Source organism: Brachyhypopomus gauderio, chromosome 6 (genome assembly GCF_052324685.1).
Source record: "Brachyhypopomus gauderio isolate BG-103 chromosome 6, BGAUD_0.2, whole genome shotgun sequence".
Lineage (NCBI taxonomy): Eukaryota > Metazoa > Chordata > Actinopteri > Gymnotiformes > Hypopomidae > Brachyhypopomus > Brachyhypopomus gauderio.
The window spans coordinates 29932151-29958741 of record NC_135216.1 but is presented as its reverse complement, the minus strand read 5'-3'; the positions used below and the strand labels follow the sequence as shown (position 1 = coordinate 29958741).

Genomic DNA, 26591 nt, shown 5'->3' with positions numbered 1-26591 from the left:
ATGTTTACTCTTTTGACATATTAACATAATACAGTATTCTCTTAACATATTAAAGTACTCTTTTAACATTATCCTTTTAACATAATACAGAAGTAAAATGTAACCACTGTTTCATGTAGAAGTAAAATGTAACCATTGTCTAAGATGTGTCCGAGCGGTGAACCCTAGGGAGAGGATGTTGAGCAAACCACACTGTAGAGTGAGATCTAAAAAGCAGAAGGCGTAGGCCTGATTGTGCCGACGGTGGGGAAATATGAATTTACAGCATCTTCATGAATGGTGGCCTCTTTCCGGCCTCTCAGTCCATCGGCAGGGACCATAAGTCCATTGGGGAAAAGTGTTGGGGGGGCAGAAAGAAGAAGTGTGGTATGTATGGATGACATTACCATGTAAGGTATAGAAGAGTGGACAGAGGGGTGGAGAAAACAGTATATAATGACTGCGTCTGAACATACTCTTTGAGAATTCTCTGATGCACAGGTAGTGTTGGTGTCTCTGAGATTCTCCCGAGATATATCTTTGATTTTAATAAAGCCTTTTGATAGCATTGCAACAGTTTGGCTGGTGGCTCCTGTTTTCTCCTACAATCGAACGAACACGCTGGGCTGAAGTGGTAGGAACGTGGTCAGCCCTTCACAGTGTGTTCGTCTGTTATTCACCTCACCTGTCTCTCGTCTCATTAATCTTGTGTGTTGTACATGTCTCATTTATGTTCATGTATTTAAGTGTGCATGTTTGTTATATTGTGATTTTCATCTTGTTTGACCTTTTGTGTTGATGGCGTAGATGCTATCGCTATTTACACGTTCAGTGCTAATCCTGCTTCTGCCTCGGCATACTGCTTTCCTCGCAACTTAAACTATAAATATACCTAATGTCACGTTGTGGGGGGGCCCCCTGCCGGTCGCCCCCGGTTACAGCGGCAGCTGTCCGGTTTTGGTCACGTGATGTTCGTCCCTCAGGTGGGCGGGACCCGTGATCCGTCTCACCTGAGGGTCGTTTGTTCGTCTATATATGTTTTGTCTTTGTACCAGTTGACTGCTGGTTATTATTTCCTTCATTTGGAACTATAATAATAATAATAATAATCTTTATTTGTATAGCTCCTTTCATACATACATGCAACTCAGTGCTTTACAGTATAAATAAAAAGAAACATTAAAGGAGATAAGACAAAAAAATGTTAAAAGAAATTAAAGATAAAAATATTAAAATAACATAAAAAGTAAAAAAGTAAATAAGATAATTAAAAAAGTAAAGTAAATAAGATAAAACTATTAAGATAATTAGATTTAGAAAATAATAGACAACATAATGTAATAAAGTAAATAAGATTGAGAGTTTCTTAACTAAAAGCAGATCTAAACAGGAATGTTCTGAGACTGTTCTTAAAACTATGCAGGGATGAAATGCCTCTAAGCTCTTCAGGAAGAGAATTCCAGAGCTTTGGGCCATAGTGGCTAAAAGCACCCCCGCCAATCTTTAATCGGCTTTTAGGAATCACCAGTAGATATGTCACGGGTTTTTGGTTTGCGCACTTTCAATTAAACCATCCTCTTTCCCTGAGACTTGGCGTGATCGCTTCCTTTTTAGTTGCTCACCCTGCCCGTCACACCTAAATATTTATTTTAAAGATGAATAACTCTGTTGCTGTTTGCAGTATACTGTTTATTTAGTAAATATCATTGTATTAAAGAAGTAATTTAATACAATTGTAAAATGCAAAAAAGTTCAATAACACTGATTAAACTGCAAAAATAAAAATGAAAAGTAAACATTCAACATTTCCATCATATTAGAAATCAATTATATAGTCTTGTCATATAATTATATATTCTAAAACCTTAAAACACATTTATTGAGTTACTTTATTATTAGGTGCAATGTTATTATGTGTGGGCAATATTCCATTATGTTTTAGGCATTTGCTGTGGGCCAGTCACAAACGGACCATGTGCTGCAGATGACAGCAAGGGGTTAAGGTGTCATGTCACAGTATGGATGCCCCCTGCTGGCCGCCTCCATCAGCAGCGGCAATGTTTGTCCTGTTTTGGTGTGTTGTGTTCCTCTCTAAGGTGGGCGTGGCCCATTAGGGAGTTCGCCACCTGAGGGTCATTTGTCTCTATATATGTCTTGTCTATGTATTATTTGATTGCTAGTTATTGTTTCCTACTTTTGGTTTGTTACGGGTTTTACATTAAGTGCACATTTTATTTATTAAATTCCCATTATTCGATAACGATAACAAAGACACCATTTGTAATTGGCAGCAACCATGCAGTCATGCACATTTGTTAAAGTTGTCTGGATTTCAGTATGTTGTAAATTTGTCTTGTGTACATTAACAACTAAACGTGAATAAATGCAGTTGCTGTATTTGTGTAATCCTTGGTGTCTTGGTGCATTATTTTTTTTTTTTTTTTTTTTTTTTTTTTTGAATATTTTATTTATTCCTTTTATATTTTCCATACATATCAAACACACAAAACATCAACAACAAAACAAAAAATAAATAAAAACAAAACATGCTCAAAAAAAAAGACAAAACATGCTCAGGTCACTGTCCCTTAAAATAGTCCAATACAGGTTTCCAGGTTTTATTGAGGTATTGTGCTCTCTGGCCCCGACTGCGCAAACGTTCCATCGAAGCAAATGTGAGCATTTCAGACAGCCAGCGTTTAAATGATGGAGCAATGGGCGATTTCCAGTCAAGGAGGATCAGCTTTTTGGCCACTACCATACCAGCCATCACCACCTGTTGTAGGGGGTACGGAAGAGGATCCAGTAATGTAGAGTATCCGCAAATCGCAGTTATAGGGTCAAAGTTTAGTTGTACCCCAAGAGCTCCTGAGAGCCAATTGAACACATTGGTCCAGAAGCCATGCAGAACAGGGCAAAACAAAAACAAATGTGACAAGGAACCCTCCTCTGTTTTACATCTCTCACAAAGCGGAGATATTGAACCAGATATCTTATGCAGTTTAACCCTTGAGTAGTGCATCCTATGTAAAACTTTAAACTGAATCAGTCTATATCGAGAGCTAATGGAACAAAGTGAAATCCTTTTGAGGCTTTCTTCCCAAACCTCATCTGTTATCTGGCTGTTAGTCTCCCTGGCCCAAGCCTCTCTATACCGTGTGGTGTCAGGAGTCGAAGACAAAACAGAAATGAATTGGGAGACTAGATGTCTCGACTGAGGATCCATACAGAAAAACCTATATATTGGATGATTATTTGGTTCTGATTCGAAGTTTGGAATATTTCCTCTAACATAATGCCGAAGTTGCAGATAGCGAAAAAAATGTTGTGATGGAAGACTAAACTTAGCTTTGAATTGTATAAATGAAACAAAGTTGCCCTTCATATACAGATCCCCTATGGATCTCAAACCTGCCTCTCCTAGCAAAGAGTATGTCCCATCCACCTGAGAAGGTGGAAATTGGTGATTATGAAGAATTGGAGTATAGACTGAAGTCTTAGGTGCTTTGGTAAAAGATTTAATTTGATTTAAGATCCTAAGCGAGTTATTAATTATGAAATTGTTCTCTATTAGTGATTTATTAGGTAATACTTTGGAAAACAATAAGACTGGTAGTGAGGACTTTGGGATTGACCTAGCCTCAAATTTTATCCACAGTGGGGAAGAATCCAATAGCAGACCCTCCCGCGAACCAAGTTGCCAAAAAGAGAGAGCCCTGGCATTTGCTGCCCAATAATAATGTTTAAAGATGGGCAAGCCAAATCCACCTTCCGATGCCGTTTTTTGTAGATGGCTTCTAGAAATGCGGGGCATCTTGTAGCCCCAGACAAATGGCAAGATAATACCATCAAGCTGCTTAAAAAAAGAATTTGGCAAACAGATTGGGAGACTTTGGAAGAGATAGAGAAACCTTGGGAGTGTAACCATTTTTATTGCATTAATTCGCCCAACCATAGATGATGGAAGTAATTTCCATTTATCGATGTCCGCTTTGAGCTTAACCAATGCTGACTGGAAATTTAACTTAAATAACAGTTTGGGGTTTTTAGAGATCTGCAGGCCAAGATAGGTGATATGTTCCCTAACTACTTTAAAAGGCAAGGTGGCAAGAAAATTGGCATCTAAATTATCAGTAAGCGGCATGAGTTCGCTTTTATTCCAATTAATTGTGTACCCAGATAGCCTGCCAAAGGAATCTATATAATTTAGCAGGCAGGGAATTGAGGTGTGAGGATTTGAAACGCATAGTAACAAATCATCTGCATATAAATTGACCAGGCTTTCTAGCTCTCCCAATTTAACTCCATGAATGTCAGGGTGCAGCCGAATTCCCAGGGCAAGAGGTTCCAAAGCTATGTTAAACAAAAGAGGGGATAAAGGATCGCCCTGCCGAACACCGCGCTGAAGCAAAAATGGCCTGGAACAGTCTCCATTAGTCAATATAGATGATGATGGGTATAAGTAAAGCATCTTGATACAATCTATAAAGGGGTCGCCAAACCCAAATTGACTCAGTGTGCGAAACATATACGGCCATTCGATTTGATCAAAGGCCTTCTGGGCATCAAGTGCGACAATGGCTGCATTGGAGTTAGTTTTGTGTGCTGCTGAAATAACATTAAAAAGCAAACGAACGTTACAAAAAGAAAATCTGCCCGGAATGAAACCAGTTTGATCAGGATGAATAATTTCTGTTATGTACTCAGCTAACCTAGAGGCCAATATCTTGGATAGTATTTTTTGATCTGTATTAAGCAAGGCGATAGGCCTGTATGAAGCAGGATCTGTATCGTCCTTCCCCTTTTTCAGTAAAAGGCAAATATTTGCCTGGTATAGTGAGTCAGGAAGTTTTTTATTTTTAATTGAGTCATTGAGCATCCTTAGTATAAACGGACCAATTTTTGCAGAAAAATGTTTGTAGAAATCACAGCCGAAACCATCAGGTCCAGGTGCTTTACTGCTAGAAAAACTCTGAATTGCTTCAGCAACCTCTATTTGAGAAATTGGAGAGTCCAATGCAATCTTAGCTGATTCAGAAAGCCTCGGTAGAGTCAGATCCTTAAAAAAGGTCTGGAAATCAGATTCAGTAACCAAATGTTTAGAAGAATATAAATGTGAATAAAATTCTCTAAACCGTGTATTAATCTCTTTATGGTCCGTGATTATTCTCCCTGAATGTGACCGTATCCTAAGGATTGCTTGTTTAGAACGAATCCCCCTGAGCTGTTTAGCCAGAAGCTTCTCAGGCTTATCGCCAAACTCAAACTGTCGCTGTCTAAGTTTAAGTAAAAGATGCTCAACTCTCTGACTAAGGATAGCGTTGTACTCATATTTATGTTGTAAAATTTTATTATAATCTGATGCGGAGAGAGAAGTTTGATAATTTTTTTCTAATATTGTAAGAGTGTTCTCAATTTCAACAAGCCGACGGTTCCTTTCTTTTTTCTTGGAAGATTCATAGGATAAAATATGACCTCGGATGACGACTTTGAATGTTTCCCAGAGAGTGGAATCAGAAACGTCCCCAGTATCATTGAATTCTATAAAGTCCTCCAGCCGAGCATTTAGATACTTAATAAAATCAGGGTCCGACAGCAAACTTGGGTTAAATCGCCAAGTAAATGCCCGTTTAGGAAGTACACTGTTCAACTGAAGTGTGACAGGGCTGTGATCAGATATTATAATATTATGATATTTAACGTTACTGATCTTAGGAACTAACTCTGATGACACAAGGAAGTAATCAATACGCGTATAGGATTTGTGTACATGTGAGTAGAATGAAAAATCCTTAGCAGTTGGATTGTACAGCCTCCAAATGTCTACCATATTCCTGGACTTTATTAAATTATTGAGAGTCTGAACTGAGGTCAGGGCGGGTGGCACTTTAGTTGAGAGTCTATCAAGGTATGGATCTAAATAACAATTAAAATCACCGCCCAATATAATGTTATCAGAGAAAGTATATGGAACTAAATCGAAAACCTTACGAAAGAAATCTGGGTTATCAAAATTTGGACCATAAATATTAACCAGAGTAAGAGGCAGGGAATTAATTCGCCCGGAAACAATAATGTATCGACCCTGTGGATCAGCAACCATCCTCTCAAGGTGAAATGGGACACTCTTCTTAAAGATTATTGCAACACCCCTAGCTTTAGGAGAAAAGGGAGCCTGAAATACCTGGGATATCCAATTGGCTCTAAGCCTGAACTGATGGTTAGGGCCAATGTGTGTCTCTTGGAGAAAGATTATGTCAGCCCTTAGAGATTTTAAGTGTGAAAATACCCGTCCCCTTTTAACTGGATGGCCCAGCCCTCTAACATTCCATGATGCTAATGTAACACCAGCGGAGCCAGTATCCCTCTTAGATGTCATTTAACCTGGTATGCACATATATCCATAATTGCACATGACAGAAACCGAGCAAACAAATAAACGTCAAACAAACAAACCCTTGGTACCCCCCACCCGCATCCGTCCCTCCCATCCTTCGAACAGACTTACTTCCAAACCAGAAGTGTCAGAAAACACCCAGATTTTTGGGGTCGAAAGCCTAGCAGACTATCTAGCTATCCAATTGCTAAACAGCAACTACCACAACAACCAAAACAGAAACAAGAAGCAAGGGGCCCAGAACTGAGCAGAACAATGTTGATGAAGAAAATAAATAGGTAAATTCCACTCACTTATTCCTAGTATTAATACTTAACCTTAAAAATTCTAAATAAACATTGACAACCTAGCAGTGTAAAGGACAAGCACACGTTCCAAAACCAATATACGGCCCAAGCCAAAATAGGAGAAAAGAGAATTATTAAGAATAGTCTAGACATGGATCGGCTATTTCCCCTTTCCAGCGAGGAAAGAAAGCAGTCCAACCAACCCGGGCCATCAGCCCGTACTAGCTGTGGTGCCCTTCAATACAGAGTTCACAAAAGCTTTAGCATCTGTACTCACAGTGAAACTGTGCGATTGTCCATCGTGCTCAATGTGAAGCCTAGCCGGAAAACGGAGGGAGTGCTTTATTTTAAGATTTCTCAGCTCTCGTAACACATCCGCGAACTGTTTTCTTTTTTCCACCACGGAGCTTGTATAGTCCGGAAAGATCAAGACATTGTTGTTCCTGAATCGGAGAGGACCATGAAGCCAACGCAGTTGCATGATTCTTTCCTTTACTTGAAACAGGTGGATGCGAGCGATAATAGGACGCGGTCTGGCACCCTCCGCCGGACGCGGTTGTAGCGAGCGATGCGCGCGGTCCACCATCAATGGCATCTTAAAGTTCTCCTCCCCCAGAAGCTTTGGCAGCAGCTCAGCGACAAAATCCGTGGGTCGAGTCCCCTCCGCTCCCTCCGGAATTCCAATGATCCGAATATTGTTGCGCCGTGAACGGCCCTCCAGATCCTCAATTTTCAGCTGCAGCGCTGCGTTGACTCCCTCCACCTTCTTCAAGGCCGACTCTAATGAGTCGAGTCGCGTATCATGAAGCGACACAGCCTCAGTGAGCGAACTGATAGTTTCTTTAAACTCCTTCACCTCTGACCGGACTGTTAACAGAGCCTGCTCCAAGTTGCTCAGTCGAGATGAAATGTTGTCCAGCCCACCTTGGATAGAGGTTTCGAGTGCTTTCGCCCAAGTTGGGGGAGAGTCGCCTTCTGCTCGGCCAGACATGGCCGGGCCGCGTGGTGGTGAATTCGAGGCGTGAGCTCGCGTTTCGACTTCTTTGGAGGTTTTAGCCGCTTTCGGAGCCATTTCTGAAAACCCGGCGGTGCTAGGTGTTATCAAGAGTAAGTAAATCACAAAATTACCACATGGGGTGGTGGAAAAAAGACTATAAATAAGCTTGTTCTGGAGCCCCCAGCTAACCCACGTCTACTCCATTTAGTGCTCTCTAGCGCCCCCCCCTTGGTGCATTATTAACATAACCCCAAGCTTGCAACAGCAAATTGCTGATTATAATTTTTCCACTCCTCCGGTATCTTCCCCTTACCACAGAAGTTTGTGTTGTGGTAATTTTCAAGGTTTTCTTGGAACTCACAAATGAACCACTTCCAGTAGGCCAGCTCAGAAAAATCCGTGGAGATGCCCCACCTAGCAAACTGGCCCCCTGCTTCCCTGTACTGTTTGTAAGGGAAAGATCTCTCAGGGTTACCTGGAGGCCAAAATAATGTGTCACTTGCTACTAATGTTGTGCAAAAATCTATGCAAAATTCTGTTGTACCCTTATGATTAACTCCATTTATTCCAGATGAACGGTGGAAGTCAGCGTTGTGATCTCCAGCATGGTCTTTTTGACTGTTTGTGCAGACAGCCCTACAGAAAGGACACTGTTCCCAACAGCACTTGCAGAAGTGCTTGATCAGAATCTCATCTGGTCTTTCTCTGAATGTGTCCATTCTGAAGGATGAAAGCTTACTGAGACTATGTTCTAACTCTCCGACAACATTTCTGAGCTCTCTTTCCGTAAATTCCACAAGAAGCTCAAAGTCAACAACATCCTTAAACTCACGCCCACTTAAGTGAACTCTAGTGTCTCCTAACTCATCAACAAGACTGTTGGAAAACATCTCCAGCCACATATTTGTATCTCCACTGACAGCTTTCATTCTGTCTGTTGTCATTTTAGCTGAACTAATGACATTTTTCTGTTTCTCCTCCAAATATTGTTTGATTGCAGAAACTGCCAGAGGGTTCTCTGTTCTCATGTATTCTTCCACTCTGATTTTTATAAAATTTTCAAAGTGGACCCTAGGTTTGTACATGTAGGTTAGAAAGTTTTTAAACTTCTCATTCTTGTTTCCCTTCTGCTCTGCCAGAGACTTCAAAATGTATTTTTCCAGATCAGCTCTGTTCCCATTAAATGGAGGTCTCCCTGTCATTTGGCCACACACATACTTTGCCATCATGTTGTACACGCTTGATTTGATGGCCTCTTTCAATTTGCTACAAATTTGATCTCCAAGAATAGCTGCTGATGTTGCTCCATGCAAGAACTTCTCAAAGACCCTGAAGTACTCGTTCTGTTTGTTCTTTAAGTAAAAAAATGGGTCGTTTGATTCCTTGAACTTCCTGTGACACTCTGTAAAGAAACCGATAGCGTCTTCACATACATAAAGTGAGAGATCTATGCCAAACTCTCGCTTAAAAGCAAAAGATTTATGTTGTGAATCTTGTACCTTTCTTCTGACATCACGTGCAATGTCCTGCATGTAGCCTGAGTTGTATCCTTGTGCTGAGAATGTAAAAGAATTCACCTTTTGTTTTGTTTGTTCACTGATTTTCAATATTAGATCCCGTATCAGCTGTTGATCCTCTTGTTTAAGACATTTTTGATTGACAACATTTGTCTTCAAAGAAACATATTTGTTATAGTCACCAACAATCAAAATGTTTTTATATTCAGAAGAATTTCTACGCATGGTAACAATTGAACGTTCATAAATTTCTCCTAGAATGTTAATCATGTCAGTAGGTATGTCAACATCTTCCATATTGAGGGCATGTTTAGTTAATTCAGAGATCCATTTCTGCCACATTAATTCAAATTCTTCTTTTTGAACACATTTTTTCCCATTTTCTTTAAACCCTAAAGCTAATTCTTTGCTCTTTTCAAATAGTGTATTCTCATATTCTGCCAGCTTTTGGTCCAGCTTATTTTTTATTATTTTATGTTTAATGGTGTTGTCTAGTTTTCTTTTTGCATCATTGATAAGTTCCTCATGAAGGTTTTCAATTTGTTTCTCAAATTTGCACTTCCACTGAATCAGTGTTTCCTTGTCATTGTCTTCTTCAAAATACAGTTGAAATTCTTTATGGATATTTTCCATGGTGTCTGCCATTTCCTTTATGAGCTGAAGTTTGTCAATGTTTTCCAATGTGCCACTCGCCACTCTGTTGAACATTTTGTCTTCAGTGCTCAACATGGCGCTCCTAAGACTCCAGGTCCAACTCTCATACTGCTCCTCCAGTTTCCTGTACACCGATATCTCCTGCACATTCTTGAAACTAAACACAAAGTTCTCATTCAGCAATGCATTCCATAAGTGTTTCACGCGATTTTGAAGCCGTGATAATTTTATAGTATTTGTCTGTGATGCATAAGAAATAATGTTTTGCTTTAGCTCCCGAACATTTCTACTGTATGATGGGTTTGGTGGAGCCATGGGTGGATTGCCCTCCCACAACTGTGCAAAGTACTTCACATCTTTCTGAACATTGAATGTTATGACATCACCAAAACACTCTGCCTCATAGACTTCTTCTTTGGCTGCTAACTTGGTCCTTTCATCGAGTGTTTGCTGCAAACGTCTTCTGCCTTCCATGATCTTTTCTCTAGCTGCAACATCAGACACGTTCTGATGCACAAACACACAGCTGGGATTCAGTCTGACCTTCTTCATCCTCAAGAATGCATGAACTACAATCTGAAGGATGTCCTGCATCTCAGCAGGGTTCTCTCCAAAGATGTTGATCAGTGTCATATTTCCAAGACCCACTACAAATGTGGCAAGTTCATTATCGTGATTCCTGGTAGATTTCCCTGCAAGTTCAAGTGCTCTGAGACCTTCAGTGTCAACAACTAGAATGTAGTCAAACTTCAGCTCTGCCTTCATCTCCTCTGACACTTTGACCAGCTGCATGAAGGCTCCTCTGGTGCACCTGCCTGCACTGACTGCAAACTGGAGTCCAAACATGGCATTGAGCATGGTGGATTTACCAGAGCTCTGGATCCCCAACACTGACAGCACAAAGACTCTCTGGTCTCCCAGGATCTTGATGAGTTCATCTAGAACTGCTGAAACCCAGACCAGAGGAACATGACCAGCATCTCCATCCATCAGCTCCAGTGGAAACCCAGTTAGAATTAGTTCAGCAACAAGTCTAGGCAGGTGAGAAAATACTTCAATGTCTTTCTTTGCCAAGCCCTTTTTCTCAGAGAGTGAAGCTTCATAAATCTGTCCTATCTCTCTGAGCATGTGCTCTAAACCAAAGTTGGCAGCATTGAGTTTTTTTGAGAGTTTTTCTAGGTTTGACCATTCTGTCTTTAGTTGATCTGTTTTCTCATGTTTCAGAAAGAAATTAATTGAGCTTTTTCCATTACTTTGTTCCACTTCTGGATTCTCAAAGTCATCATTTTTCTTTTTCAAAGCCAAAACTTGGGTCCACTTACTGTCGTACTCTTGATGGATGTCACAGAGTTTGTCTGATGTGAACTCATAAAATAAGATGCTACTCCATTTGAGGAAATACATTTTCTCATTGGGAGACAGAGACTCTAAACTTTCAACAAACACACGTATGAGATCACTAATGTCATGTGCCCGCTGTTTCCGTCTTATTTCTCTCAATTCATGGTGAATTCTACTCTTCTGCATTTCTGTGTTGTTAGTTTGAAGTCGTCGTAGGTCTTTGTTCTTCTGGCACCAGGCATGCCACAGTTGTCCTTGATACGGCAGATATGTTTCTTTCACTGTGGATGGATCTTTTCTTTCAAGAAATTCCATCATATTTTGTGCTGCTTCTTTTCCTCTCTGACAGTCCAGATTAAGCTCATCCAAATTGAGCTCTGAGAATTCTTCCATATTCTCAAGCCTGAAAGTCTTGGATGTTTTTGAGAGGCAGAACTTAATTACACGTCTGAGATCATCAGACACATCACTCTGGTTTCTACCCCTCAGTACCACCCTGAATTTATTTTCTGCTAAATTATACACAGCATCTTCATTATCCTCCTCTTCATCAGTAAAAAGAACAATGAGAGGTTTTGAAGATTTGCAAAGTTGTTTTACAAATTCCATATTGTTGTCATTCTCATCAGGTTTAGGTAAAAATACAACATTCATGGAGGCCATTTCAGTTACAATCTTTCTTTGGGTCACATAGTTGCTGGAATCACCATGTAGATTACAGAACGCTACACAGTCAGGGAAATGATCAGTGCTCTTCCCAGATGGGAGGTACCAGGCGATCTCCACCACTCCATCCATCAGTAGACGGGTTCTGCTGCTGCCTGGACAATGTCTGTGGAAGAATGTGTTGTGTTTTTCATTGATCAAACTGTTCATCAGCTGAGACTTGGATGAGGACAGAGAGCCCAGTCTGAAGAACGCCACCATTGGTGTTTCAGCTGTGCACATGGGCTGGAGTTTGCTGCTGACTTGGCCTGAAGTGTCAGTTCTCTTCCAGCTCTTGTTGATTTGGCGCATTGTCCACAGAGGAAACTCGATCTTTCCAGTGAAGGGACTGGGAACCAGCAGTGGAAGAGCATACTGACACTGGGACAGTTTAGTCACTATGGTCTGTTGAAGGAAAGGATCAGCACAGAGGAACACTGCCATCTGAACATCCATTGGGTGAATGGGGTCCTGTTTTCTTTCTGTATTTACAGTCCTTTTCTTTAAGAGAGCGTTATAGACTTTTCCTCCAGTGTGTTCAGACTTTGGAATTGTGGGTTTAGCATTAACAGTGATGTGTCTGGATTTATAATCTACTGTCAACAGCCGCTGCATAAAAGTGTGAATCAGTTGCTTCTCATTACTGGGTTCCTCATTGTGCACTGAGGATGGAGATATTTCAAGAAAGTTTGTCCTTGTAAGTTTGTCTTTATATCTGTCCTCAAGACCAAGCCTTTGGAAAAGATCTCTGAACTGTGTAGGTCTGGGCTGTTCTTTTAAGGGTGGATGCTGATTCTGTGTAGGTCTGGGCTTTTCTTGTGTGGGTGGATTCTGATTCTGTGTAGATCTGGGCTTTTCTTTTGTGGATGGATGCTGATTCTGTGTAGGTCTGGGCATTTCTTGTGTGGGTGGATGCTGATCCTGTGTAGGTCTGGACTGTTCTTTTGTGGGTGGATGCTGATTTTGTGTAGGTCTGGGCTTTTCTTTTATGGGTGGATTCTGATTCTGTGTAGATCTGGGTTTTTCTTGTGTGGGTGGATGCTGATTCTGTGTAGGTCTGGGCTTTTCTTTTATGGGTGGATTCTGATTCTGTGTAGATCTGGGTTTTTCTTGTGTGGGTGGATGCCGATTCTGTGTAGGTCTGGGCTTTTCTTTTATGGGTGGATTCTGATTCTGTGTAGATCTGGGTTTTTCTTGTGTGGGTGGATGCTGATTCTGTGTAGATCTGGGCTTTTCTTTTATGGGTGAATTCTGATTCTGTGTAGGTCTGGGCTTTTCTTTTATGGGTGGATTCTGATTCTGAGTAGGTCTGGATTTTTCTTGTGTGGGTGGATTTTGATTTTGTGTAGATCTGGGTTTTTCTTGTGTGGGTGGATGCTGATTCTGTGTAGATCTGGGCTTTTCTTTTATGGGTGGATTCTGATTCTGTGTAGGTCTGGGCTTTTCTTTTATGGGTGGATTCTGATTCTGAGTAGGTCTGGGTTTTTCTTGTGTGGGTGGATGCTGATTCTGTGTAGGTCTGGGCTTTTCTTTTATGGGTCCAGGGTGTTTCCGTGCCAATACCTAGAAGAGGAATTCGTCTACTTACTGTAATCATAATCATAATCATAATCAGAGTTAGGATTAGAGAGCAGTTGGCTGCCCTCTTCTCTGGGTATGTGTTTGTAGTCACTGCACACTGCACAGATAAGGCAATAAGAAGCAGGTATTTGTAATGAGAAATCAGTGTGCCCTGGTTTTCTGGAGAACTAAAGACCTCTGGTGGCCTGAAGTGTGCATAACCATTGCTTTTCTAACAAGAACACTGTTTATTGCCTGTCAGGGAATAATGTTCCTTTGTATTTCTAATTTTAACTTGTTGCTTTGTGTGCCAATGTTACAGTGCTACTGCTTATGTGTTTTGTATGAAAACCTGCCGTGTATTACTGATGTCTACAGGTGAACTGAACAATATTACTGTACCTGTGAACCACACCACATTGACCTGTCTATAGATGAACTGAACAATATTACTGTATCTGTTACTCCACCCATGAAACAACCCACAGGATATCACTCCAAAATCAGAGGGCTTCTACTCACGTGGCTTTGGACATCCATTACTGTGCCTCCAACTAACTGCCGGAAGACTCCACAGTCTTGATCATGTTGCTGGGTGGGTCTGTGGTGTTTAGGTTTTGGGACCTAGAACATGAGTGTAAAATGAGTGGTACGTTAATCATGATGTGTTTAGGTGTTGGGACCTAGAACATGAGTGTAAAATGAGTAGTAGGTTAATCATGATGGCTGCTGCTTTAGTGACTGCATGGATGTTCTGGGCATGGGCATTTGAATATTTGCATATTTGTGTATTTGAGTAATTGTGTATTTTCTTATTGTGAGACATTCACAGTTGGAACACAACTAGATATTTTCCTGTGGTTTTTGTGGTTACAGAATTCTAATTAAAGTGGCTTCAGGAAAAAGGCGATATTTCGTCGCCTTGTACTTGAAAAATGTGTATGACAATAAAGTTCACTTTGACTCTGAATAGTGCATTGAAATTAGACATGGACCATTAGACTATGATGGGAGTATGATGGTGTGTACGGTATAGCATCTTCTGAATTAAGAGCACTTGCATTAGGCAAAAATGTTACTCTGTTAATGTCATTACATCTGTTAAAGTCACTATGTCACTTAAAGTCACTACATCTGTTAAAGTCACTGTCAGATTTACTTCAGTAATAAAATCAGTTAAACTTCAATGAGTTTATGAAGTGATCTGAGGTGCATTTCATTCAAAGGTAAAAACATTTGCTTCTTCAAGCCATGAAACATAACTGCTTCTTGTACATTACAAGATAATGTAACCTCTAAAACAAAAGAAAAAAAACTTGCAACATAAGAAGTTAGCCATAAAATGAAATATCTGACCTACATTAAACAGTCACTTTTAAACTGTTGTCTGGACGAATTTGCACTTTGTTACTTTTCACCCTTGAAAATAATTCTGTTTTACTTTCACCATGTTGATTCATGATTGTTGCTGTAAACAGCAATATGTTTAAGAGTCTACATGTCCAACATTACTCCACTTGTAACTCTAAATCACTTACCTGGTATAATTCTTCTGTTGACGTGTCTTCACCAAACCTGGAGTGTGGACTTAGTTGTCCATAATGTTCCTGTGAGTATTGATGGTGTTTCTGTGAGGATGGATGGTGTTCCTGTGAGGGTGGATGGTGTTCCTGTGAGGGTGGATTCTTTTCATGTGAGGGTTGATGGTGTTTCTTTGAGGATGGATGGTGTTCCTGTGAGGGTGGATTCTTTTCATGTGAGGGTTGGTGGTGTATCTGTGAGGGTGGATGGAGTTTCTGTGAGGGTTGGTGGTGTTTCTGTGAGGGTTGATGCTGATGTTTTGTTAGTCGATGCTGATTTTGTGTAGGTCTGCACTTTTCCTCTGTGGGTCCAGGCTGTCCCCATGCCAATACCTAGAAGAGGAATCAGACTACTTACTCTAATAGTAATCATGAGTAAAAATATCCCTACCTACCTGAAAGCTATTTGTCTCCAACACATCCATTTGTAAATGTGAAAAATGTGTAAATGTGCCATATTTTGTCAATTGTGATTTTTCATTGCAATCGAAATTTGTCCTCTGCTTTTAACCCATCTGTGCAGTTAGAACACACACACACCCATCCATCCATCCATCCATTATCTACCGCTTATCCGGAGCCGGGTCGCGGAGGTAGCAGTTTGAGCAGGGAAACCCAAACCTCCCTCTCCCCAGACACCTCAGCCAGCTCCTCGGGTGGAACACCGAGACGCTCCCAGGCCAGTCGAGAGACATAGTCTCACCAACGTGTCCTGGGTCTTCCTCGGGGCCCCGGGGGACATGTCTGGAACACCTCCCTAGGAAGGCGCCCAGGGGGCATCCGAAACAGGTGCCCACGCCACCTCAACTGACTCCTCTCGATGTGGAGGAGCAGCGGTTCTACTCCGAGCTCCTCCCGAGTGACCGCGCTTCTCACCCTATCTCTAAGGGTGCGCCCAGCCACTCTGTGGAGGAAACTCATTTCGGCCGCTTGTATCCGCGATCTCGTTCTTTCGGTCATTACCCAAAGCTCATGACCATAGGTGAGAGTAGGAACGTAAATCGACCGGTAAATCGAGAGCTTCGCCTTTTGGCTCAGCTCCTTCTTCACCACAACGGACCGGTACAGCGACCGCATTACTGCAGAAGCTGCACCAATCCGTCTGTCGATCTCACGCTCCATTCTTCCCTCACTCGTGAACAAGATCCTGAGATACTTAAACTCCTCCACTTGAGGCAGGACTTCTCCACCCACCCACACACACACACTAGTAATTACTAGTGAGCTGTGGTACACACACATACACACTAGTGATTACTAGTGGGCTGTGATACACACACATACACACTAGTGATTACTAGTGGGCTGTGGTGCACACACACACACACACTAGTGATTACTAGGGGGCTGTGGTACACACACACACACTAGTGATTACTAGGGGGCTGTGGTACACACACACACACTAGTGATTACTAGGGGGCTGTGGTACACACACACACACTAGTGATTACTAGGAGGCTGTGAATCACACGTGCCCAGAGCGGTGGGCAGCCCTAGCCCGGCGCCCGGGGAGCAGTTGGGGTTAGGTGCCTTGCTCAAGGGCACCTCAATGATGATCTCTACAACCAGGCCATGACTGCCCCCAGTTTGCTTACTGTACAGGATCTAGGATCTAGTCTGTTTACCTTACGCCGTTCTTCTGTTGACTTGTCTCCAGATAACGTGGAGTCTACTCTCTCCTGTTCCTGTTGTGACTGTCCTAACTGTTCCCACACCGCCACCTGAAAGAGGAACAGAAACATCAGACGCAAACTCACTGAAATCAGACCCTCACTAACTGGAATCAGAGTCACGCTTACTGGAATCAGACCCTCACTCACTGGAATCAGTCACACTCACTGGAATCAGACCCTCACTAACTGGAATCGGTCACACTCACTGGAATCAGACCCTCACTCACTGGAATCAGAGTCACACTCACTGGAATCAGAGTCACACTCACTGGATTCAGAGTCACACTCATTGGAATCAGACTCACACTCACTGGAATCAGTCACACTCACTGGAATCAGAGTCACACTCACTGGAATCAGACTCACACTCACTGGATTCAGAGTCACACTCACTGGAATCAGACTCACACTCACTGGAATCAGACTCACACTCACTGGAATCAGACTCACACTCACTGGAATCAGAGTGACACTCACTGGAATCAGACTCACACTCACTGGAATCAGACTCACACTCACTGGAATCCAAGTCACACTCGAATCAGAGTAACAGGAGACACTGTCCCAGTGTAATGGTTCAGCTGGGATCTCTAGAATCATGGATGGTGGTGGAGTAAATGTGTACTTTTTTTTAAAGGCACCTTAAACATTACGCAACTAAACACAAAAAAAAGAAACACAATTTTGTTCTACCTCATGTAACACGTGTGATGTGAATGAGAGTAAAGTCTCTAACGTCGAAAGCCTTTAACCAGGCAAAATAAAAGGGGAATATTTAGTGATAGATGTGAACTAAGTCCTCCTGTTACATGTCAAAGACACACCTGCAGCGCCCTGTGTCACGGTACATGGGGCTCCCCCCTGCTGGTCGCCCCCATCCACAGCGGTAGTTGTTCTGTTGTTGTTGCATTGTGTTTGTCCCTCAGGTGGGTGGGGCCTATTAGTAAGCCCCCACCTGATGATGGTTTGTCTGTCTATTCATGTCTTGTCTTTGTACCAGTTGACTGCTGGTTATTATATCCTTCATCTGGATCATGTTACAGGTTTTGGTTTGTGCACCTTATTCATTAAAACCTCCATTTTCCCCAAGACTTGGCGTGATCGCTTCCTTTTTATTTCGCACTCTCTGCCCGTTGCACTCTGGTCATTTGAATTGTTTATAGTGTTACAGCAGGAGTGTCAAACTCATTTTCACCGCGGGCCACATCAGCATAATTGTTACCCACGGAGGGCTATATGAAACTTATAAATGTACCTACTCCTTAATGTTAAATACCTCTGAATTTATTACTTATTCAAGTTACAAATATTACAGATAGGTTTGCGTAAATGTAAAAAAATGTTTGCTTGTTGCTGTTACAACATAAATCCTTTACATTTGTTAGGTTATGAAACCAACATTACTCCATCAATCAATGATCAAAGTATCCAAGTCAATAAAGAAAAAAATAATCAAATATATCACATTTACTTTGTTCAAAACTTGAAATATCAAATAACTGAAAATAGCGATTGTGCTTCAAAAATGCTCCCTCTGAAAAAGACTGAAGTGCAGCGATTTCTTCAGCCACAACAAAGCAGCTTTTACTGCCGTTTTGTTTGTGGTTGTGAACACATTCTGTTGTGATCGCAGTTTGCTGTTTAATTCTTTGACAGTTTGTCGTTTTTCTTGATGCCTAATTTTGGCATACTTAGCTCTGCGTTTGGTCGCAAAATGCCGACATGTATTGTACTCTTTGACAACCGCTACCGCTTCATACCCGTTTTTCTCCTTGAAGTGCAAACATCGCTTTCCCATCTTTCTTGAAACACCTTCTATCTGCATCGATGTTTCTCTTCCTGGACATTCTGGGATCATTATTTGTATTTCTCAATTACACTTATTGGGAAAATCGCCTCGATATGGAAACGCTGCAGTGTCGAGATGCCGTCACTTCGCGGGTAACATAATTGTGGGAAATGTAGTTTTTGCTCACTTTTACTTTATTTTTTTGACAATTTGGCTTTTTAAGCTCTCGTGGGCCACATAAAATGACGCGGCGGGCCACATTTGGCTCGCGGGCCTTGAGTTTGACACCTGTGCGTTATAGTGTTCAAAGACAACTGTATTTTAACAAAAGTTGTTTAAAAAGTTGATCAGAAGGTGTCCAAAAAAAGAATGTAAATGAAAGAAAAAAAGAATGTAATATTTTATGTACAGTATATATACATATACTATATGTACATATATAGATTATATTTAGTGTTAGGATATGGATGCCCCTGCCAGCCGCCTCCATCAGCAGTGGCAGGGTTTGTGTTGTTTTGTGTTGTTTTGTTGTATCTATGCCCCTCAGGTGGGTGGTGCCCATTGGTGCATTCTCCACCTGAGGGTGGTTTGTTTTTGTCTCTTCATACTGTATGCGTCTTTATACCAACTCACCGCTGGTTATTGTTTGATATAACTTGAACGTTACATGTTTTTGTTGGATTAAATTTTATGTGATTTAATCCACCTTTATGTGGTTTTATCCACTTTTTTCCTTTGAGACTTGTCACGTTACGGCCCCTGACCCCTCCCTTTTGGGCGTGTGTTTACGTTGTCCAGTCGTCTGCATCTGTGGATCTCCGTGGGTGCGGTTATGTCTTTATGTGTTAATCCGTCTGACCTGTGGCTCGTGTCGTCATCACCCGGGGCTTATGTGGTTTGACTATTTAATGTGCGTTCACGCAGTTTCCCGTGCTCGTCTTTGTTTGAGTCTTACACGTTCATTGCAATAGTGTTTAATGTGCGCTGTCTGTACTTTATTTGTTAAAATAAACGTGACGTTCTGTGAAACCGCTGGATCTGTGCCTCATCCTTTGCCGTGCCATGAGCATCACAAGACTTAGTTATTCTGCACGTGTTCCACCCGTAACACACACACACACACACATATATACACACACAAACACATACCCACACACACACACACACACACACACACACACACACACACACACACACACACACACACACACATACCCACACACACACACATACACACACACACACACATATATATTTTATGATGTAGAAGACCCACCTGATTCTGCACTGCGGTCGGTTTGTCTCTCTCTACCCTCAAGCTTCTACTCCTCTGGAGACTCCATGTGTTTCCATCCTGTGTGTGTCTTTGCTCCTAGAACAGCATTTTTAATAATATTGTTTTCTGACATTTAGCTGATGTTAGTGTTTGAAAATAATAAACATAAAAATAAAAAACAGGAGCTTTTTTTGCACGGCTGTTTTGTGCTTGTGTATTTGTATATTTAAGTATTTGAATATTTGAGTACTTGTGTATTTGAGCATTTGTGTATTTTCTTCTACGTATTGTCCTGTGTTTTTTATGGTTACAGAATTCTAATTACAGTGGCTTCAGGAAAAATATGAATAATGCAGTCAAATTAGACATGGACCATTAGACTATGATGGGAGTATGATGGTGTGTACGGTATAGCATCTTCTGAATTAAGGCAAAAATGTTACTCTGTTAAAGTCACTACATCAGTAAAGTCACTACTTGTGTTAGTCAGTTAATCACTACACATCTGTCTCTTGTTAATAAATATGGCTTATTGCATGTGTGCCCACACTCACTGAGTCTAAAGATTACATTGGTCGAGTAAACATTAAAGGAGATGAAAAATTTAACAGGGTCACTTAAAAACCTTTTTTTTGAGGATGTATTTGCATGTTGTAGTGATTGTTGCTGTAAACAGGAGGTGTAAGAGCCCACATGTCCAATATTACTCCCCAGTGGAACTCCACCCATGTTATCGAACAACGAAACCAAATGACTCACCTGGCACAGTCCTTCTGTTGACGTGTGTCCACCAAACCTGGAGTGTGCACTAAGTTGCCCATGTTCCTGTGAGGGTTGATGGTGTTCCTGTGAGGATTGATGGTGTTCCTGTGAGGGTTGATGGTGTTCCTGTGAGCGTTGATGGTGTATCTGTGAGGATTGATGGTGTTTCTGTGAGGGTTGGTGGTGTTCCTGTGAGGATTGGTGGTGTTTCTGTGAGGCTGGATGGTGTTTCTGTGAGGATGGATGGTGTTCCTGTGAGGATGGATGGTGTTCCTGTGAGGGTGGATTCTTTTCATGTGAGGGTGGATGGTGTTTCTGTGAGGGTTGGTGGTGTATCTCTGAGGGTTGGTGGTGTATCTGTGAGGGTTGGTGGTGTATCTGTGAGGGTTGATGCTGATGTTTTGTTAGTTGATGCTGATCTAGTGTAGGTCTGCACTTTTCCTCTGTGGGTCCAGGCTGTCCCCATGCCAATACCTAGAAGAGGAATCAGACTACTCAGTCTAATAGTAATCATGAGTAAGAATATCCCTACCTAATGGCAGGTTTTAAATCTCTTTGTCTCCAGCATATACATTTGCTTACTGTACAGGATCTAGGGTGTTCTTAATAAACATCTGTAGAATTCTAAGTGTTTCACCCATATCTCCTTCACCTTCATATTGAACACATCCAACCACCTGTGTCTTAATATACCTACATAACACACATAACACAGTGGGCAACACGGTGGCTTGGTGGTTAGCACGTTTGCCTCTCAGCACTGGGGTCTTGGGTTCAAGTCCCTATCTGAGTGGAGTTTCCATGTTCTCCCTGTGTTTGTGTGGGTTTCCTCCGGGGTCTCCGGTTTCCTCCCACAGTCCAAAACATGGAGGTTAGGTTAATTGGCATTCCCTGACAAATTATCCCTGAGTGTGTCTGTGTCTCTCTGTTCAATAAAAAAAAGTAGTTGTCTGAGTGTCTGTGCATGGATGTGTGTGTGCTTGTATGCCCAGTGATGGATGGTGCTCTGCCACTAGGGTCTGTCCTCTCTCCCCTCCTGCACCCCATTCAGTCCCCCAGGGGGCTGTGGATCCCGGTAGAGAGTACAAAAATGACCTTAAACATTAGGATGTGTGTATGTGTATTTTATGGTGTGGAGGGCTCACCAGCTTCTGCACTGTGGTCAGTCTGTCTCCCCCTTCCATGAAGCTTCTACACCTCTGGGGTCTCCGTGTGTTCCCGACCTGTTCCCATCTTTGGTTCTAGAACAGCATATTTAATGTTACTGTTTTCTGTGGCTACAGTCTGAAGTGATGGTAGTTTCATCAGTAATGCCTGTTTTGTGATTCCTGTGTTTTGCTGATGTGTTAGTATTTTTTTTCCAAAACAAGAACAGGAGACAATATCATGTCCAAAGGTGTCCTGTACGTCTTCGTCTAACCCTGGACGTCATTGGCTGGGGAATTTGCAGACATGCTATAGTGATTGAATGCAATTGTAAAATCTTTTTGCAGTGCTTTATATTCTATTTAAATTTCATTTTCAGAAATGTAGATGGTCATTAATTATACAGTAACATCAATGCAGATCAAATAGTTCAAATAGTTGTTATAGTTCAAATAGTTGTCATATGTGGATCTGTCTCCAAATGCCTGATTTTGTAATATTCATATTTAACAAATTTATAAAATACAGTTCAAATCCAGTCCAGTTAATTCAAGAGCCTGAATCCAGCAGATCTAAGTGTGTTGTTGTGGGTAAAACTGACTTCACACACTACTGGTCTGTAACTGAAGTTGCTCTTTTAGCAAGGATGGTGTGCAGAGGAGAAGATAACTGGTGTGTGAGGACTTCATCTGTATTCACTGTCCCAGAGAAGAGGACACAAACTACAGAGGAGAGGACACTAACTACAGAGAAGATGACACTAACTACAGGGAAGATGACACTAACTACAGGGAAGAGGACACTAACTACAGGGAAGAGGACACTAGCTACAGGGAAGATGACACTAACTACAGGGAAGATGACACTAACTACAGGGAAGAGGACACTAACTACAGAGAAAAGGACACAAACGTCAGGGAAGAGGACTCTACAGGGAAGACAAAATTAACTACAGAGGAGAGGACACTAAGAACAGGGAAGAGGACGCTTTAGTTTCACTATGATATATATGAAACGAGGTGGAGACGAGGGTGTAGTGTGTGTATAGGGCACACTAGCTCTGCCTGTACACACTAGCTGAGCCTTCACAGGTAATACAGGAAGATGTGATCTTTACTCGTCTGAGGTCTAATCACTCAAACACACTGCAGCAGGGTCCTCATTAGTCCTCACCATTAGATCAGTCATAGTGTTCATACTTTATATGTCAACCCTAGACAAGCTATTTACAGTTTTTTTTACGACTGCTAACATGCGTTTTTCCAATCTGTTGTTAAATTTTCAAAACTCTAAACACAGTGAACACAATCAGTTTTCAGTGGCTATACAACTAGTATAATCCATGTTGTTTTTGCATATTTTCTATACACACAAGGTTACCCAATAACCTATTGGGTATAGTTATAGTCTTATTTACAAATGCTTGCACACAGCATGTCAAAAATGAAAAGCTAAGGTTCAAAACCTTAAATACTGTATAAAATGCAAAGTTCTGCAAAAACAAAGGCAGCTGAAAAGCTATTACTGTAAAACACATTTTTGCACATATAGATCAATGAAATAAAATGTACAGTAGGTGGAAGGTGGTGGAATGAACTTCCCTTGTGTGTCCGAACATCGGAGTCACTTGCTGTCTTCCGACGCCGACTGAAGACCCACCTCTTTCAAGTGCACTTTGCATAATTATACTTTCGTCTACTGTGCTTTATCGTCTTTATCGTTTGTTACAGGTATTGCTTACTGTCTTTTTCTCAGGTATTGTGCATAATTGGGTTATAGGAATTGATTATTGTCTTTTTCCTCAGGGGATGTGTATATTCAGGTATAATTGTTAGGTATCATATGACTTTCATCTAGTGGTTTTTGCAGCTTAGAGTACCTTGTGTTCAGGACTATCTATTCTACCTTGGAGATTCCAAGCAACTACATAGAACTTTTGTAAGTCGCTCTGGATAAGAGTGTCTGCTAAATGCCATAAATGTAAATGTAAATGTACAGTACAGTAAAAAAGTACAGTCATGCACTTCAGAGAGGAGCAAATATAACAATGTTACGGTACAGCCCCTGACCCCTCCCCTTTGGGCGTGTGTTTATGTCGTCTACGTCTAGTCGTCTGCATCTGTGTATCTTCGTGGTTGTGTCCGAGCGTGTTAATCAGTTTCACCTGTGGCTCGTCTCGTCATCACTCTGGGATTATGTGGTCTGTCTATTTAGTGTGCGTTTGCGCAGTGTCTCGTGCTCGTCTTTGAGTCTGTTGACGTTACATGTGTTGATGTTAAACGTGCGCTGTCTGCGCTATTTGTGTAGTAAAATAAAGTGTTGTTTGTGCTTAATGTTGGACTCTGTGCCTCGTCTGTCGCCCTGCATGCAACGTCACAAACAATTTGTCCTGCAATCTCAAGTGTTGGTTTGGTCCTTCATAAATGCCAGATTGGTCCCTATAACAGAGACCTCCTTCTTTCGTTTTTGCATGAACTCTACCAACAACTGGTTCCAGAAGCAGAAATGGAACAGGTGGGAGGAAACACGAGGACATTTGTGATGGGACAGTGTAGCATTTTGTCATTCTCATGTCATCACAAACTGGTTTATAGACCATCCAAGAGTGATGTCCCTTTTCCTCCCGCCCTACTCGCCTTTCCTCAACCCCACTAAGGAACTTTTTTCAGTCTGGAGGTGGAAGGTGTATGATCATCGGCCCCATGACCAAATGTCCCTCCTGGATCCAATAGATCCCGGCTGCAGAGACATTTCAGCTGAAGACTGCCAGGGGTGAATAAGGTATACCAAGCTTTTCTATCCCAGGTGCATGGCAAGGGCCAACATCAGATGTGATGTGGATGAAAACATGTGGTCAACTGCTGAAGACCGTTTAGATTACACGTAACAAGACTGTTCAGTTTTGTATCCAGTTTTTCCCCCCTTGTGTAGCTTTTTTGTATATGTGTATTTTTACACATATGGGACCATGGCTAATTATGTTTACAATTACGCTAATTATTTTTTGGGTTAGGCTACAATTTACAGTAATGTCCCTATACAGTAAAATATACCCTTTACTGCAAAACTGTTACTGACTCCTTTTTTGTCTAATCTACATTCCATATAGTACCCAACAGTAAATATCACTCATTGTGTAGACAGTATGTTGCCAAAAATGCACACATTTGAAAAAAAAAGAAAAAAAATGTCTGTTGTTTGCTGGGAGAGAGTAAAATATTACATGTAATACTGTTTCTGTATTGCCATCAAATGTTAGTTTTTTTACAGTGGTTGTGCAGTGATTGACTATGTTCATCTCAAATAGAGAATCTGTGCTAGTGTTTGAAAGAATGATTGGATACTGAACCAGGTTTGCTGTGTTTTAACAAAGTTGGTGTATAAAGAGAAAACTATGTTTGCGTTGTGAAATGCAGAGTTGCGCTTTTGAACACAATGTTAACTATTTGGCTATTTGTGTGAGGTCAATGTGTTGCTGTGTTTAGAGTTTTGACAATGTATCACAAGTATTGGGAAACGCATGTTAGCAGTCGTCAAAAACTGTAATGTGCGTTCGCGCAATGTCTTGTGCTCGTCTTTGTCTACAGATCGTGTCTATGCATGTTACCTGTCAAGTGCCTGCACTACACGTGCCACACTGTGTCCATTGTTTAACACTAATAAATGTTATATGTCCACGTACGCGATCGTCCTGCCTGCCTCCTCCCACCATTACATTGTGTAGACAGTATGTTGCCAAAAATGTACATTTGAAAAAAAGTCCAAATGAAGCGGATTACAGTAAAAAGGAACTGACTGAGGAAACAACAGATGTTACTAAAAATGTCTGTTGTTTGCTGGGAGAGTAAAATATTACATGTAATACTGTTTCTGTATTGGCATCAAATATTAGTTTTTTTACAGTGGTTGTGCAGTGATTGACTATGTTCATCTCGAATAGAGAATCTGTGCTAGTGTTTGGAAGAATGATTGGATACTGAACAAGATTTTCTGTGTTTTAACAAAGTTGGTGTATAAAAAGAAAACTGCGTTGTGAAATGCAGAGTTGGTATTTAGATAAGAAAATGTGCTTTTGAACAGTATATTAACTATTTAGCTATTTGTATGAAGTAAATGTGTTGCTGTGTTTAGAGTTTTGAAAATGTATCACAAGTATTGGGAAACGCATGTTAGCAGTCGTAAAAAAACTGTAAAATTGAAGCCAATAGGAGACTTAATAATGAGCATATCTAAGTACATTGTACGTGTAGTATGGTGTTTGAGACATTGTTCAGCCCCTGTTGTATGTTCATGAGATTTTGTTATTTTACATAATTGTTAAAATATAACATTCATATTATTAGCTGGTAAAACATCTATAATGTGCTTAAAAAATGATACGAATATAGAAAACATTAAAGATATTTAAAAATGCAAATAGCAAAGCAACAACTATATCTGTGTTTCACTATAATTCCTCACAAACACTGTAACTCAGGGCAAAATCTTGAAATAATAGTTTAATTTAAAAGGCAATATATCACAAACTGCCAATTATTAAAAAGGTATTTAAGATGAAGTTGCTATTGGTATTCATGACAACATAAATATTTATTTTATGGTCAATTCCTTGTCTTTGTTTAATGATAACGTGTAAGACCTGAGAAGGAACATCTACCTGCTTCTGGTCTGTGCTGGCCATCGGGTCTTCTTGTTGTCACTCTCCATCTGCTGATCTTCAGTTACAGTGATCAAAAGTCTTCAGCTTGGCTTTTTATCACTGGTGTTCCCCACGAATCACGTGACTTCTCTAACACTAAAGGAAGATTAAGCTGAATATCTGGTTTAGTCAGATGAGTAAGATCAACATATGTGAGCAGCATTCATCTGTGTCTGTGTTTCTGATTATCAGTGTCATTTCTGAATGAAAACCCACCTTTAGTGGG

General features: G+C 41.0%; 1 protein-coding gene across 1 annotated transcript; it reads right to left on the bottom strand.

The window, feature by feature from the left end:
• Positions 1-1651: 1651 nt before the first annotated feature.
• On the bottom strand, positions 1652-26381 carry LOC143517639 (interferon-induced very large GTPase 1-like). Its single transcript, XM_077010361.1, has 8 exons — positions 26324-26381; positions 21666-21761; positions 20518-20994; positions 19759-19854; positions 16646-16741; positions 14976-15350; positions 13960-14061; positions 1652-13440 (listed from the first exon to the last, which is right to left on the bottom strand). Exons 1-8 carry the CDS (start codon positions 26345-26347, stop codon positions 7900-7902), a joined length of 6807 nt encoding a protein of 2268 aa, XP_076866476.1. The 5' UTR covers positions 26348-26381; the 3' UTR covers positions 1652-7899.
• Between the last annotated feature and the right edge of the window lie 210 nt (positions 26382-26591).

Coding starts and splice junctions, on each gene's coding strand:
- LOC143517639 (XM_077010361.1), bottom strand. CDS start 26,347: ATGGCCAGCACAGACCAGAAGCAG. Junction 15,351..16,645: donor CAACAGAAGAACGGCGTAAG/GTAAACAGACTA, acceptor TTCCTCTTCTAG/GTATTGGCATGGGGACAGCC. Junction 13,441..13,959: donor TAATGGATGTCCAAAGCCAC/GTGAGTAGAAGC, acceptor TTCCTCTTCTAG/GTATTGGCACGGAAACACCC.